The 16,208-nt window shown below is 37.7% G+C and overlaps 1 protein-coding gene across 1 annotated transcript in view; it reads left to right on the top strand.

Moving 5' to 3' along the window:
- ABLIM3 (actin binding LIM protein family member 3) overlaps positions 1-16,208 on the top strand; it is a gene marked incomplete at its 5' end in the record, with an annotated part of 91,833 nt that overhangs the window by 38,337 nt on the left and 37,288 nt on the right. The window contains 2 exons of the mRNA XM_081319028.1: positions 10,376-10,463; positions 14,869-14,927. Of these exons, the coding sequence (XP_081175154.1) occupies positions 10,376-10,463; positions 14,869-14,927 (147 nt within the window). The remainder of the gene's footprint in view (positions 1-10,375; positions 10,464-14,868; positions 14,928-16,208) is intronic.

Genomic DNA, 16,208 nt, shown 5'->3' with positions numbered 1-16,208 from the left:
TCCAACACATCACTTCCCCAATAATAAACTGCAGCAGAAGTAGTACCTGAAATGAATAATGAACAGAGGCTTTAAAGCAATGCTGACAGAAGTAAAATGAATTAAAATGCTGTTGTTTTCAGTATTAATTATGGAAAATCACTCATCATCCCTGCATATCTTTTTCAACAGTTCCTCTCGTAATTTATTTTCCTACTACTAACACATGCAGCTAAAATTAATTTCAGCAGCAGTTAACATGGAGCTCTGATTCAGAGGCAGAAATGGTTTTTAGTACCGTATGAAGTACTGGAATTTATGAAGTAACAATAAAGAAAAGTCCTCTGAGTGTTGGCCTTCTCGACAAGAGGTTTCATTGCAGCACATCTAAGTTTATTTATCAGTAAAGAGAGGAAAGGAGTCTTCTCAATGAGGAAGAAATGATCATTTCCTCGTTTGCCTGCTTGCCCGTTTTGTGCCATTTTCCCCCTTCCTCAGATTCTGAATTAACTATTTACTTTGGATCTTATCTAATATTCATCCAGAGATAAGTTGGTGTGAACTTGCCAGGCATCTAGCAACCTAATTTAGCACATACATCAAAAAAGTTCTTGAAACTCATTGCATGCAAAAGAGGCCAGGTATTTAGGCTTAAATGTTGCTTGTTGGCTGTAATTTGATCGTGCTTTCATTTTCCACCTTTCTGCCCAAGACAGTCAAACCAAGATAATTTGGAGCAATTATTTAAAAATAATTCCGCCAAGTGAATGCATTCAGAAAGGTGCTAGTTTTCTTGAGTTGCACTGAGACTTCCAACTTCCTGAAAATTGCATCAGCTTAAGACACAGATGTCCTGAAAGGATTTCTGGAACAGAAAGTAGATTAAAGAACAACTGGATAGCACTTTAATTCAAAAGGATTTTCACTCCAGATCGATTTTCTTCAGTCGTGCACAGTGACTAACAGTTGTTTCACAGGAATGGGAAAAGCTAATGAAATTGTCTTTAAGATAAATCTTGGAAAGAAATTGTTGCATATGGATTCATTCCAGCCATGCTGGTCTTTTCTGTACATTTATGTTGCTGAGTACAGGTATAATCCGTTGACAGATAGTTACTTTTGTTGAACTATGTACTCTGAAATTCCAATACCTTCATCAAGGGAAACTGCAAAAATCGTATGATAGGAGTGGCTGCATATAGGCCAGCAGATAGCCTGCAACTTGGTATGAAGTCAGGAGATATGTTTGATATGTTACATAGGAAAATCTATAAGAGCCATGGGATGGTTCAGAAATCTCATGGGCAAGGTACAACCTATCTTTGAAGACATTCAAGACTGAGTTATTTTACAGTTCCAGAAGCCTCATGGACTACAAGCTGAACTTATCAGGATTTTTCCTGATGGTGCTGGTAGAAACATTTAATCTCTAAGCCAACTAATCATGCTTATAGATCAAACCGTATGGCAAGTTACTGTAGAATTTGATACCTACTGAGTGCCAAGGCTCCTGATTTCCCTCAAGGTAGGCAGCTGCTATTTTCCCTTCTCCTCAATGAAATATGGTATGAAAGCCTTCTATTTCAGCCATAATCAGCCTTCTTCATACGTTTAAGGCTCTGGCTGCCCCAGATGGCTTTAAGCTGTGTAGCCAGTGTAGACAATTAATGAGTCTTAAAGAACGACACTCCCCTCCCACTTTGAATTATAATTAGCAGTCTGTCTTCACTGTTGGCAACTTTAGATTCATACAATGGCCTGTAATTTTCATTAGTGTAAAATCAACAAGATTTCTTGTGGTTTGTTTTAGTGGGCAGTTGCATCCTCTTTGTGATCAAACTATCTATTAGGATGGATCTTTAGGGGGTGATTAAAACAAAACCAAAATTCAACTACTTATGATACTTTGCCAGGTAGCTGTGAGGTTAAGCTGCCAACATAACCACTCAGAGTCACTGGCAGTAAGGCAACATTTAAATTTAATAAATTAGGGTGGGCAACACAGATGTTTAGACTGTATTTGGTATTTTTGTCCATCTATCAAAACCTTTCGAAGGACTAAGGGTAAGCAGATTTTGTTGTTTAATAATATTAAAAGAAATGTTTAAGGATATAAACTTTTGCAAGAAAGGTTGCCCTTTGCAATTGACTGGTGGTGATTTTGTTAGTATTGATGGTGTTGAGGCAGGGCTTCAGATGTTTATTATTAGTTACATTAATTCTGAATTATAAGTTCACATGGGGTAAACTGAATTCTATCCATAAGATACCGATATTATGAGGCTTATTTTCATGGAAGGCTTTAACTGGCTCTGCAATTGAATAAAATGAAAACAAACTATTAATTCTCTGCACATCCACTTAAAGATAGACACTCTGATTCAATGGCTTTACATTTTAATACTATATATACTGCCGCCTGGTACGCTCATATATTTTAGCTACATCATCAGCATTCTCCATCAGTCAAAAGGCAGAAATATTTTCTGATCTCATAATCTACAAAACTGGATTGCAGGTATCTTTTGTTATAGGACCTCTTTTTGAGAAAGTCATATTAGTGCATTGAGAGAACCAGCCATTTCTATTTGCTTAGATCATTTACTTTTGAAAATATTCATTCACCCAATGTGTGTCTCACTAGAGCTATTCCATACATCCAAATGATGAGGAAAACACATTTTATATCTGAGACAAAGATAGTTTAAATAAAAAGACCAATATCTCTCTCAACACTCAAGACTAAGAACTTGGAAGGACTCAAGAGTAAAGACTAAAAGGAACTATATTCTGAGGTAAATTATATATACATCCACTATACTTATAACAGGGTAAAGCCATAGTTTACAGCAAGGCCACCTGTAACCTATATTTTTGTGGCTAAATAGAAATTCTTTTCAGAGATGGCAATAGATCTGCCAGGCATCTATTTTTATCTTTCTTTACTTAGATATTGAGGGTACCAATTATGAGGGTTCTTCCACAATTTAATCCAGATTAAGCCACATCTTTTCCTCAACCTTATTATTCCCATGATCAGAAAAGAAAGTGGCAAATGGAGAACTTAGTGTTCTGCCTTCATGGAGCAACACTGCTGTTGCATGTGATTGACACACTAAACAATGGCAAAGAGAAAACATAAAAAGGTGAATGCTATTACACTGGTAGAGTGAGTGCCTCTTTTTTCATAGGAAGACTGGAAGCTTGGTACTTGAGCCACTGAGCTGCATCCAGTAGCTCATAGGATCAGGCTGTAATTCCCATAGGACATTTTTATTTTCTTTGTGGATAACCCCTGGCCAGCTTCCTGGAGACAATTGCATTCAACAGCAGTATTTTACTATGAGATTGGAGACAATACTACTATAAGGTAAAGGTTCCCCTGCACATGTGTGCTAGTTGTTTCCGACTCTAGGGGCCGGTGCTCATCTCCGTTTCAAAGCCAAAAAGCCAGCGCTTGTCCGAGGACGTCTCCGTGGTCATGTGGCCAGCATGACTAGACGCCAAAGGCGTACGGAACGCTGTTACCTTCCCACCGTAGTGGTCCCTATTTTTCTACTTGCATTTTTACATGCTTTCGAACTGCTAGGTTGGCAGAAGCTGGAACAAGTAACAGGCGCTCACTCTGTTACGCGGCACTTGGGATTCGACCCACCAAACTGCCGACCTTCTGATCGACAAGCTCAGCATCCTAACCCACTGAGCCACCGCGTCCCTAATACTACTATACTACTATAGTGATGGCCAAATCCAGTAGTGGCTCAGCTAGTAAAATCTCACAAATCTCAGTGGATTTTTAGAAGATGCATGAATTAGAAAGAAACATGTCTCTGAAGGCACCGAAATATTTATGAGGAGGGGAGGGGAAAGAGAGAGAGAGAGACATTTGTTGCTTTCAGCTGCAAGTGTTTCAATGATTCATTCACTCCATTTGCATGATCACCATTGATTTCCAAATTTCCGCCCTTTCAAACTATAAAACTGTGAGGCAGAGACATCAAATAATGCAGCTGCCTGAAATGCTGTGCTTGGTTGGTTTTTGAACAGCTCAGCCTTTTTCTTTTTTTAATAAGTTGAAGGAATCTTACATTATGGACAAATTGCCTGTTGAGAATGCCTAGAATAAAAAAAATAGGGCAGCGTTTCTGGGCAGTGGGAAATGCAGAAAGAAGCTTTTGTCTGATCCATAAAAAGTTGTTTGCTTTGGATGTAAAGGGGGATAAGGCAGGACTCGTGTTACCTGCAGAGATAGTAAGAAGCTATTGCAGCGTTGTAGTAATCATGAAAAATAATTAATAACCATAAAATATGGATAAAGTAGAAGTGATTGGAGAAATCATATCTCATTCATCAGAAATGTATTTTTGAAGCTCAGTCTCCAAATTAACCAGGTAAGACTGGCAAAAATTCAATCTCTGTTATTAGTTTAAACAATGAAGCCTGCTGGACAATTTGATTGACACAATGCAAGGAAACTCCTGATGGATCTCCTCAAAAGTGCCTAGTGAAAGAAATGCAATGCCACATTACGGCATGTAGAGCTTCTCCACCGCTATTCTCCAGTTCATTGGCCCTCACATTCAAAAGGAGTGGAAGTTATGAATCAGATTGTCACGCAGTGCTTTTTTGTAAAAGAAAAAGGTGCCAGAACTCACACATGTCATACAACCCACCTTGCCTACCCTACAAGGTTCCATCCAAAAAAGGTGCCGGAACTCCGTTCTGGGCGTTCTATGACAAAAAAGCCCTGAGATTGTGTATCTTAGAAGTAACCAGGAGGATGTCTGTTTTCACAATAGCCAAGTGTCCCTTCTCCTTTGTGGAAAGATTGGGATTAGAAATGGATGAGTTTAATTGTTTTTGCTCTGTATCCACATCTGTTTAAGTTTGCATTCCAGAGCTGGTTTCCCAGCAGCCTTACTTGTCATTCTTCTTCAGCGCAAATTCCTGATGTTGGGGACACGTCTGGAAGATTAAAATACATTGGAGTACCTGATTGCTAATTAATAGTTTATATCTCTTTTAAGCCATTACTGATTATTTTATTTTTTGACATCTTTGTTGGTTTACAGTATGCTAGCAGAATCACATTATTTGAGGTAGGCAATCCTATAAATGCTTTTAATTAATTAATTTAATTGGATTCCTGCATAGATCTTGTTACTGAACTTCCCTTCAGACAGCACTTTCCTGTAGCAGTGATAGAATTGTCAGCTAGAATGAGACAAAAAAAGTAATTTCTTTAATAATTTACATTACACTGGCTATTTCCTCATCCCACTCCAGCACCTGAATCACTGTTTATTTGCTAATCCTGTTTGTTTAGAGCAGCAAATATTAATGTGAGAACCATCCAAGTGCCTGAGCTTATGGATATTCCAATATTTCATGCATCCAAACTACTAGCATCAAGTATATGTAAGAGATTTGCTCAAATACAAGTTGCTGTTTAGTTCATAATCATATTCTGTCAATGCACAACTTTTTATTTTATGAGTAAAACTGGATAAACCATGAATTCTCAGCTTGCACATGAGGAAAGCTAGGCTTTTACTTGAATTATCACTAATTTGAACTAGCAGTAAAGTAATTCTTGCATAAAACAAAATTGCAACAGAACAAAGCTGCATCAGTAAGAACTGTCTGGGTTAAGGAGATTCATGGTTGAATGCACAATGACCACAAGATTTTTCAAATTGCAAAACTTTGGGGGATAACCTTTTGATGAGAAGCGTTTACGGCCTTTCAGAAAAATCCCAGGGGTTGGAATCCCAGTGACTTTGTTATTATTGGCACAACTGGACTTTGTTTTTTCTTTGAAGACGTTTTACTTCTCATGCAAGAAGCTTCTTCAGCTCTGAGCTGAAGGAGCTTCTTGGATGAGAAGCGAAATGTCTTCAAAGAAAAACAAGAAAGTCCAGTTGCCTTTTGAGAAGAGAGAGAGAGAAAAAAAGCACCTTTGGGGCAGATTGCCGTATCGTAGAGGCAAATCTAGATCTGTGTCACTGGCCTGAAACAGAAGGCTAGTATTTGTAGGCTGAGAACCAAACTTTTATTGCAAAGCAGCAAACTGGTTCATGCTTTTGGCTAGCAATATTATGACTGAACTGACAAGAGTAGTGAGCTATTGCTGACAATCTAACCAAGAATTTTGCAGATGTGAAACTCAACCCTTTCTTGAAACAATTATTCAAGTCAATTCTGGCCTTAAATTTAAAAGTTCGGCCTCTAATTAAAGGTCATGGTTGTCCTTTTCTTCCTGGTACTCTTTAATAATCTCTTATTCTTTCATTATCATCATCATCAGTGCAACTATCACCATTATTATTTTCCTGTAAAAGCCCCTTTAGGAGTAGTTCTTTGCATGGAGTAATAAGTGAGGGCAACAAGTTAAACCAGTGGCTGCAACTGAGCTCTGATGCTCAGAAAGCATGTCTGTAATTGAAATCCAAAATTCCTTTTGAAAGAAAACAAGATACCAATTAAACCTATTATCGTTGTTAAAGAGCAGGGAGAACACCCTTGATGCATTGCAAGTGGGCGAAATAATAGGATGTTATTTCTAATCTTGAAGTATCAGAGTCACTGAAGGCAGAAGAAAAAGTTGCCTTCTTACAGGAATGTTTCAAGAGAAAAATAGGACTGGACACTTAATGAGAATACTTTATTTTTATTCTTAACTCAATGGCAGATCTCTCCACTATCCTGAAACAATGACAGTTTACTTAAGTGACAGCTGGCAAACAGGACTGTCAAACTATTCCAGGGATAGCTTACATTTTCAATATCTCTCTGGACTTGATCATGCTGTTATTCTGCCCAGTTCTAGCAAAGCCATTAGATGGAAATAAGTGGGAAATTGGTAGAAAATAATGGTCCCTTTAATCAAAGTGACAGCACTGGGCACTTGGCCTCTCCCTACAACAGTGTTGATACCAGGGTGGATCCAGTAAGCTGTCACTCATTGTAATCCTTGGGTGGCTCCACTGATTTCAAAGCCATCTGCAATGATAAAAGCTTGAAATACAACTTTAGGTTTCTATGACTCACCACAATCCAGATGCCATATTGTATATCAAATATGCATCCACTTTATTGTGATTGCATGTAAGAACTAAGATTGGTGCAGAAGAACCCCAGACCTTTGCATTTTGTTTGCTACTTATTGTCCTATTGGGAATATGTATATAATTTCCATGTATGATTTGTACTTTTTATTAATACAGTTAGTTGCTCAATCATTGGGCTATGCACCTTAGTTCTCACCAATTGTGCCATAATTTAAAAACCATAGCATTCTCTAAAGATGCCTTTTCTATCCGATTTTAGGTTAAAAAGGCAGATATACTTGGCACCAATTTTGGTTCAGTCTTCTCCAACAGTTTGTGTTCCATCACAGAATTGTGTAAAGTAAGATGAAGGGAGATGTTCGCAAATTGAGATTGATATACACATGGTCGGGGAATACTGTTTATGCTGAATGAGTTTAATTTTAATTTGTGTAATTGTATGTGGGAATAACCTAGAGGGACTATGAGAAGCAGTGCTACCTAATGAACGATCCAGACAAAGCGGGGGGGGGGGTAGAGAGAGAGACCCTGCAGTTGCTTAGAGAGCTGGATTAAGAAATTTAGGATTCTATTAATCTTGCTTTATAATAAAGTAAAATTAGCAAATCTGATGATTTTCCCTGTTTGATTCATCTCTGAGGGCTGACTTCAATACTGCTAGTCCAAAAGTACAAATCTTCCACCATCTTTTTTTTTTTTACAGCCTGACCAATTAGGGCAGATTTTTATTAAGTTTCTTTCTCTACTCCTTTTTTTTAACTAGCTAAACTGCTTTGTATATTAAAAGCATTTTAAAAAGTATCCATGACATGCTGATTAGCAAGGTAGTTAAATGAAGACTTGATAACATAGCAGTTAAATCAATATGTCGCTGGATCAGAAATCACACTCAAAGTGTTCTTGTCAACGTCTCCTCCTCAAAGTATAGATACAGAGGTATATGGAAAGGTTCAGTCTTAAATCCTCTACTCTTCAATATTTTCATTACTGATTTAAATGGAGGAGTGGATGGAATAGTATCAGATTTGCAGATAACACAGTTGGATTTGAAGGCAGAAATAAAATCCAGAATGATTTTAATAGGTTAGAAAAATGAGCTGAAAATAACACAATGACATTTAACGGAGACAATGAAAAGTTCTGGACTAATGAAGCAAGATTAAAATGACTAAGTTTATGGTGAAGGACACTTAGCTTAATACTAGTACTTATGAAAAAAGATTTTGTACTAGTGCTCAAATCAAACTGAATATGATTTGAATATGATCAGCAGGGTGATATGGCTGTAAAATAAAGAAAATGCAATTTTAGACTTTTTCAACTGGAGTATACTTTCCAAATGGTGGAAGCAATAGTTCCACTTAATTGTTCTTCAGATGGACCCATTTTGAATACTGTGTCTAGTTCTGAGCACCGTACTTTAATATATCAGAATTTTTTTCTGAAAAGAGCAATAAGAATTTGTTGTTGTTGTTGTTAGTTGCGAAGTCGTGTCCGACCCATCGCAACCCTATGGACAATGTTCCTCCAGGCCTTCCTGTCCTCTACCATCTTCTGGAGTCCATCTAGGCTCACGCCTACTGCTTCAGTGACTCCATCCAGCCACCTCATTGTCTGTCATCCTCTTCTTCTATTGCCCTCAATCTTTCCCAGCATTAGGCTCTTCTCCAGTGAGTCCTTCCTTCTCATTAGGTGGCCAAAGTATTTGAGTTTTAGCTTCAGGATCTGGCCTTCTAAAGAGCAGTCAGGGTTGATCTCCTCTAGGACTGACCGGTTTGATCGCCTTGCAGTCCAAGGGACTCGCAGGAGTCTTCTCCAGCACCGTAGTTCAAAGGCTTCAATTCTTTGGCGCTCAGCCTTTCTTATGGTCCAACTTTCACTGCCATACATTGCAACTGGGAAGACCATAGCCTTGACTATACGCACTTTTGTTGACAGGGTGATGTCAATAAGAATACTAGAAGCTAAATCCTATGAAAGGAAATTGAAAAAGCTGAGTGTCTTTGGCATTGAGAAAAGACAATCAAAGAGGAATGCAGTAGGTGTCTTGAAAGGATAATAGAAGAAAGTCAAGACCTATTCTTCCTTATTCCAGAGTGAAAGACATAGAATTATGGACTTAATTTACAGCAAATTCCAGTCTGACGGTAGATCTGTCCCAAATTGAAATGATCCTTTAAAATGTTACGATTATCAGCAATATTAGATAATAGCTGAATTTTTTTATTAATTAGAATATTCTTTCAAACAACATAAAAATAGAATGATAAAAATAACTGTGTTATGAATAGAATTATACAGATAAGGGAATATCAATGTAACACAAAACCCCTCTATTTTCTAATGGTACAATTCCAACGCTATGGCAATGTTTTCTGTTGCAGAAAATGTTCTGTTGTGTTCTGTTATGATGATTGCAGGCTTCAGATAATCTTTAAAAATCATATGAGTACAAAATGAAACAGGCAACAAATCTATTAAAGGGAATCAGGGGAAAATAAGAAAGTGAAATATTTATGAATGCATATAGCTCATGTTGTTCCAGAAACATAATAAAATTTAATGTTAAACCTTGCACAGAACAATCCACTTAGATTACCACAGGATTCTAATCTCAAAATGGTTTTGATATCTCTGAATTTTCCTGCAAGAAAGCACATGGTGGTTAATTGGACAAAATTATAAGAAAAGATGACAGAAAGGTTAAAAGCATAAAAATTGAAAGCAAATTTCAGAGAAATCAGGTTATATAGTTTATTTCAATGTTTATACTTTAGGAAAAAAATCAAGCCAATAAGCCCAATGGATCCTTTCAAATATTTTAAAAACTTAAACCGAAAGATATAAAAAAATGCAAAATATTAGGGTTAGAGTGCAGGAAATTCAAAGCTGTATGGCATAGTCTATTGTGGAGAAGACAAATTTAGCACAATAATGGAACCACTGAAACCATTTAATTTTCTTAAACAAAAATAAGAGGAGGTGTGCTAATTGTTAGGTAGTGTCATATAATTATAAGTGGTACATCTCCTTGATTCGAAACAGTATTTATAGCAGGATTACTCTGATGTTTTATGAAAATCTAACAACAAACTTTAACATGTGGTTGGAATATAAAGTCATAAAAGATTTTTGGACAGAAATTTATAATAAATATAACCAATCATGTGTGATGGAACATGTGACATAAATTATAGTATTACTGCCGAATTTTGTTTCATCTAAATCAAAGAAACATCACTTTTCCTAGACAGTCATGTCTTCGGCTTGAACATTGGCATGTGGCTATTTTGTTCAACCACTCTTTGTTCTCACTGTTTCTGTAGGCAGGAGGAAAGCATTATCATCCCACTTGTGCCAGATGTGTACGATGTCACCAGATGTTCACAGAAGGGGAAGAAATGTACCTCACAGGTAGGAGCACCTATTGGAGGCAAAAGATCTCATTAAGAATTAAAAAGTGTGCCTCTAATCCATAGGGGGCAAATTTAATACTTGTCCTTGCAACTTAAACATGATATGAACATCTTTTAAGAGCCATGCTGGGCCTCTTTGAAGAACATTCAGTCTTTCATTAAGATAGATTCAGATTTTATTAGAGAATAATTGATTAACCTTCTCTAAACATTACATGAAACTGGAATTTGTATTATCAACCCCATTTCATGCTGAGATTTTCAAACAAGGCATTTGAATGAACTTAAAGCAATATTTTAATTTTCTGATTGCAACAGGCTTATGTGTATTCACATGTTTATGAAATATGTAGTTGCAATAAGAAATGAGATGACTAGATCTTAATATAAGGTTACGATGTTCTCCTCCCCGTACATCTATTTTCAGAGAGCAGAGAGTCTTGTAGACAGTCGTTTGGTATTTGACATTGTGAGTCACTAATTACCCTTTGTATATCAACATTAATTGTTGGGCTGAGTTTTTCCCCCCCACCCTCACACTCCAAGGACTGTTGGCTTAGTTGCTGGCAGCTTTCTGCGTGGGATGGCAATTAACAATTGGTTTGTTTTAGAGGAGTGGAGGCATCTTTAATGCCTCTTTGGCTGATCATTTAGTAGGAAGCCTGCCACAGTGACAAGCATGAAAGAATTGCACATTTTTCAAAGTGTTGCACCTGTCCCAATACTACTTATGAGAAGTTCCTGTTGCATGATCTTAAAGGGCATCTAAAATTGAGGATACTGTGAGAAGATGGGAAATGGTGGCGATGATTGCTGGAAAAGCTAGTTATTCTTCCTATGTGAGACTGGGCTGATTCCAAGGAAGAAGAAAAAATTGCTCACAAAAGTATCTCCCCATTTTGCTCCTTAGCCGTCTAAGTGGAACTTTGCAATAAATGTCAGGTATGGTAATGTTATATTGCTGTAATTTGACTCAGTTAAATTTAGAAACCTCCATGTTCAAAGAAGCCACATTCCTTCACTCCTCTACCCTAGCCTAAAACAAACAAGAAGAGCAAGAACAACCTTGAATCATACTGTATGTATTTCTGCCTAAAAGGAATAAAGTCATAGCAACAAAAGGAGCAGGAAGGAACCAACATGGAGGATCTCTAAGAGAATCATTAGGACTACTTGACAACTGGCTGAGGAATTCTGGGAGTTGAAGTCTACAAGTCATAAAAGGGCCAAGTTTGAAGACCCCTGGATTAGCATCATTTCTAGGCTCTTTTACTTAGCCACTGGTGTTACTTCCCAAGCTAGTATTTGTCACCCTTAAAATGCTCACTAGTTCCCATGAGCTAACCAGTATTCCCTCCACTGACCAGTGATAGATGACAGAAATAAGTTCTTGTAGAATTCCCTCCACCTTCCTCTGATGTTCCTTGTTGCCTCCTTGTGTTTGCCTTCCCAAACCACAATCTAGTCTTTCAGAAACACAGTGAAAGGGTGCAAAGGTGGCTTGATCTCAGCAGAGAGAAAGAGAGCCAGGAAACAGGATGAGATAAAAGTTTAAAAAGTTGCTACCTTTGGAAAACCACCTCCTGGACAGCTTCAGGCTTAACACTTTTCTCCCAGTGGAATCTCCTGCATCACAAGCTGAATCAGATGTTATTTACCTTCTCAACGGAAGACCAGTGGCATTAAGAGAACACAACATATGTGACCCTGATCATGGGTTGGACACAAGTCATATGTGGAGGAACCTTCTGTTACATTCAAGGAGAATAGGTAGTGGGCTCCGGACCGCATGGCCAAGATGGACGACTCAGGACACCAGGGTTCAGCATTCCAACTCTTTATTGATGTAGCACAGACTGGGCAAACAAAGGGGCAACTGCCCCACTTATATACCTAGCCAGGTATACTTGGAACCAATCCCATTATCTGGATTTCCCGCCAAAGACTACCCTGCCAATCCGGACAGGGCACCCTGCCACCTGGTGGTGTCAGTGGCTTATATCTGTGTAACATCCCCTATGTACATAACAGGTAGACTGTCCAACAAAATTATTTTCATCTCTTGCAGTTCAAAACACACTTCAGGCTGCACAAATGGGAGCTGGCTTTTGTCCTTTTTTTTTTTTGGTCCTGTCTCAAGCAACTCGTTCAACTTAAGAGTCTCTGAAAAATTATCCAGGAGGGTGGAAAAGGTCACTGTGTGAACATAGAGAAGCATATCTAGTTCATACTGTATAGTGATCTTTGTACCTATAAGACCAAAAAGAAAAAAAGGAAAATGCTTGTGATCCTACAATGACCTCTATGTTATCAGGCAACTATTTTTGAAATTTAATACATTAACAATATTCCTGGGAAGATGTCTTGAAATATGTGATGTGATAATACAATATTCTCATATTTCTTTCGAGAACCTGACAGGGTTTGTGCAGAATATCTCCTAAGCCAACAAGAAAAATGCACAGGAGAAGTGGTACTGAGAGTAGTCAGGTTTTGCACAGCAACCACTCTGATACACCGAGGTGTGTAAAAAAGGAAAAAAACTTTACTTTTAGGAGTAGCACAAGTCAAGAATAAACAGTCCAGGTCATACACGGGTACAGAGAAGATATCAACAGTTCAAGAGTTATCCAATACAAAGTCGTCTTACCAGTCCAAAAGTCAAAAACACAGTTCTTTGGGTTTAGCAAACAGTAGCAAAACCACAATCAACAATAACCAGCAAGCAATGTAACAGAGTAACTAACACAGAGAGAGAGAAGCTATGTCTCTAGCTCCCTCTTATGGCCGTTGAAAGAACACAGCGTTGGCCAATCATTACACATTTAAAGGGATACAATACATTACAAATCATGGCTTATATATTGCCAACCCAACCAGTTAGGCTGTAATCATATGACTAACAGAACCCTTCAAATGTAGATGATAGTACAAGTCAATAAAGCCCATAAATCAAGAACAGGGAACACCATCCCTAAGTCTGAAGGCATTCTCTCTCTTATGTAGCTCAGAAATGTGAGGGGAGGCTGGGATTGATTGAGGACTATTATTCATTGCATACATACATCACAGACACAACATGAATAAGCGAAACAAAAATATATGAATGTGCAACATATGCAAATAAATATTCTGCCAGCAAAATCAAATAATGTATTTTAACATGGTATTGTCTAGTCTTAAAGCTAGCTCTTACATAAATCATTATTACTAGACTACCCTAAAGGTTTTTTTTCTTTTGCTTATTCATATTAGGTCCTTGATTCATTCTTCTATCTCTTAACATACCTGATACTTTTCTATTGTTCCAGCTTTTTGTTCCTGTTTCCAACAGACAATGCTGCCAGTTTCAGTAACATCCAGTAAGAGGAGTAAAGACTTGATTCAAAGTTTATCCAAACAATTAGTACTTGAATGTATTTATATTACAGCCTTACAACTTTTCTCAGTCAGTCAGGCCTATAAAGATGTGATAAGCCCTGCGCTATGCGGGAGAGACAAGCAATAAAATTAAGTTCCAATAGAAGAGAATATAGCTTGTCTGGCTACTGTGGTTGGATAAGAAAACATCTTTAATAAACAACCAAGCTCAGAGACCACCAAGAACTCCACAATCAAATTAAGCGGCACACCTGCAACAAAGAGGGTATTTTGTATGAGGTCATTAATTCATATTCTCCTCTAAATGGCCATCCTTGGTTATTTTATACAACGATAAGGGAATAGTAGCTGTGAACAGTGTCAAAAATTCAGTGCTTTGTTCTTTTCCACCAATTACTGAGACCTAAAACTCTCAAAGCATTCGACAGCATTTATTTGTTTGCTTAATGCTACAGAGGCAATGAATGCTCCTAGTTTCTCCACATTCCCCACAGAATGTCAACTAGCATAATGCTGAGATACCAGCCCTCATTCTTCTTTTGCATTATAAACAGAGAGATTATGCCTTAGTAGCTTTCCCATTTTTCCAATCGTCCTGATTTTTACGCATTAGCATGGCTGAAAACTATTTTATCCTCCCCTATTGGTCTACTGGAAGGAATAGTGGCAGGGGTTATTTTCATTTTGAACTGGGATATGTTGAGGGCATTCTAATTTGAAAATGTTTTTAAGGGTCTGGGGATTGAAAACGATGACAGTGAGCAAAGCATGCGAGTTTTCCTGTTTGCAATTCAAAATAGTCCAAACCAACTGAATCTTCGGAACAAAAATACCCGTGGCATTATCAGCTGACAAAAATCAATGGATTTTCTTGCATTAAAAGGAGCAGTCACTTGCTTATAAAAGAAATATTAAAAGATTTCGATGGTATTTTTTTTCCCTTTATGAACTTAGATAATGTTGGGTAAAGCAGACACACAGATGGGCAGCTTGCAGTTCTGACACATAGTCCTCCTTTGCAGGTTCAGAAGTATGGCATCCAATCTGCAAACAAGCCGCAAGAGCAGAAAAGAAGCTAAAGGTAAAATAAAGCTGGGGAAGAGTAGGCAGCCAAATTTTACTCGTGGAGGCTGGTATTAGCTAAAATGGGTACTGCAAGTTATCTAATTTGTTTAGATAATTTTGAATAGGAATAGGTTTGATTTTTAGGATCTGACCTGTTTAGCCTACACGGAGGTAGGTATGTACATGATGAGTAAGATGAAAGTGATATCTTGTAAGTTATAGTCAAGGGGTCTGAACCATAACTGTGTTCTTGATGCCTATTCCTGAAATCTATATATTCTGCACTGTGGCTGTGTTTCCCAGATAATGTTGTAAACTGGTAAATATGAAACTACGTTCTTGATGCCTATTCCTGAAATCTATATATTCTGCACTGTGGCTGTGTTTCCCAGATAATGTTGTAAACTGGTAAATATGAAACTACGTTCTTGATGCCTATTCCTGAAATCTATATATTCTGCACTGTGGCTGTGTTTCCCAGATAATGTTGTAAACTGGTAAATATGAAACTACGTTCTTGATGCCTATTCCTGAAATCTATATATTCTGTACTGTGGCTGTGTTTCCCAGATAATGTTGCAAACTAGTAAATATGAAACTACGTTCTTGATGCCTATTCCTGAAATCTATATATTCTGTACTGTGGCTGTGTTTCCCAGATAATGTTGCAAACTGGTAAATATGAAACTACGTTCTTGATGCCTATTCCTGAAATCTATATATTCTGCACTGTGGCTGTGTTTCCCAGATAATGTTGCAAACTGGTAAATATGAAACTACGTTCTTGATGCCTATTCCTGAAATCTATATATTCTGTACTGTGGCTGTGTTTCCCAGATAATGTTGCAAACTAGTAAATATGAAACTACGTTCTTGATGCCTATTCCTGAAATCTATATATTCTGCACTGTGGCTGTGTTTCCCAGATAATGTTGCAAACTGGTAAATATGAAACTACGTTCTTGATGCCTATTCCTGAAATCTATATATTCTGTACTGTGGCTGTGTTTCCCAGATAATGTTGCAAACTAGTAAATATGAAACCAACGTTCTCAAACCTCAGCATTTGACACCAGATGCTGGGTATACGTTCATTGTCTACTTGGGGTGCACAGCTTCAAATCAAGGTGTAACACCAGTGTAGCTATGGTATCCTTATTTTCTGTCCAAGCTGCAAATTACTTTTCTATATAACAATGTACAATGTTTCTGTCCAGGCCCATAAAGTAGATTTGTATAGCCAGTCTAGTCAGTTATCAGGGAGAACTGGAGACAATAGCCTGGGAGACTCAGGACA

Source organism: Vipera berus (assembly GCF_964194415.1).
Source record: "Vipera berus genome assembly, chromosome: 2".
Classification (NCBI taxonomy): domain Eukaryota; kingdom Metazoa; phylum Chordata; class Lepidosauria; order Squamata; family Viperidae; genus Vipera; species Vipera berus.
Note: the sequence above shows the minus strand (reverse complement) of the source record. Positions and strands in the feature narration are given on the sequence as shown.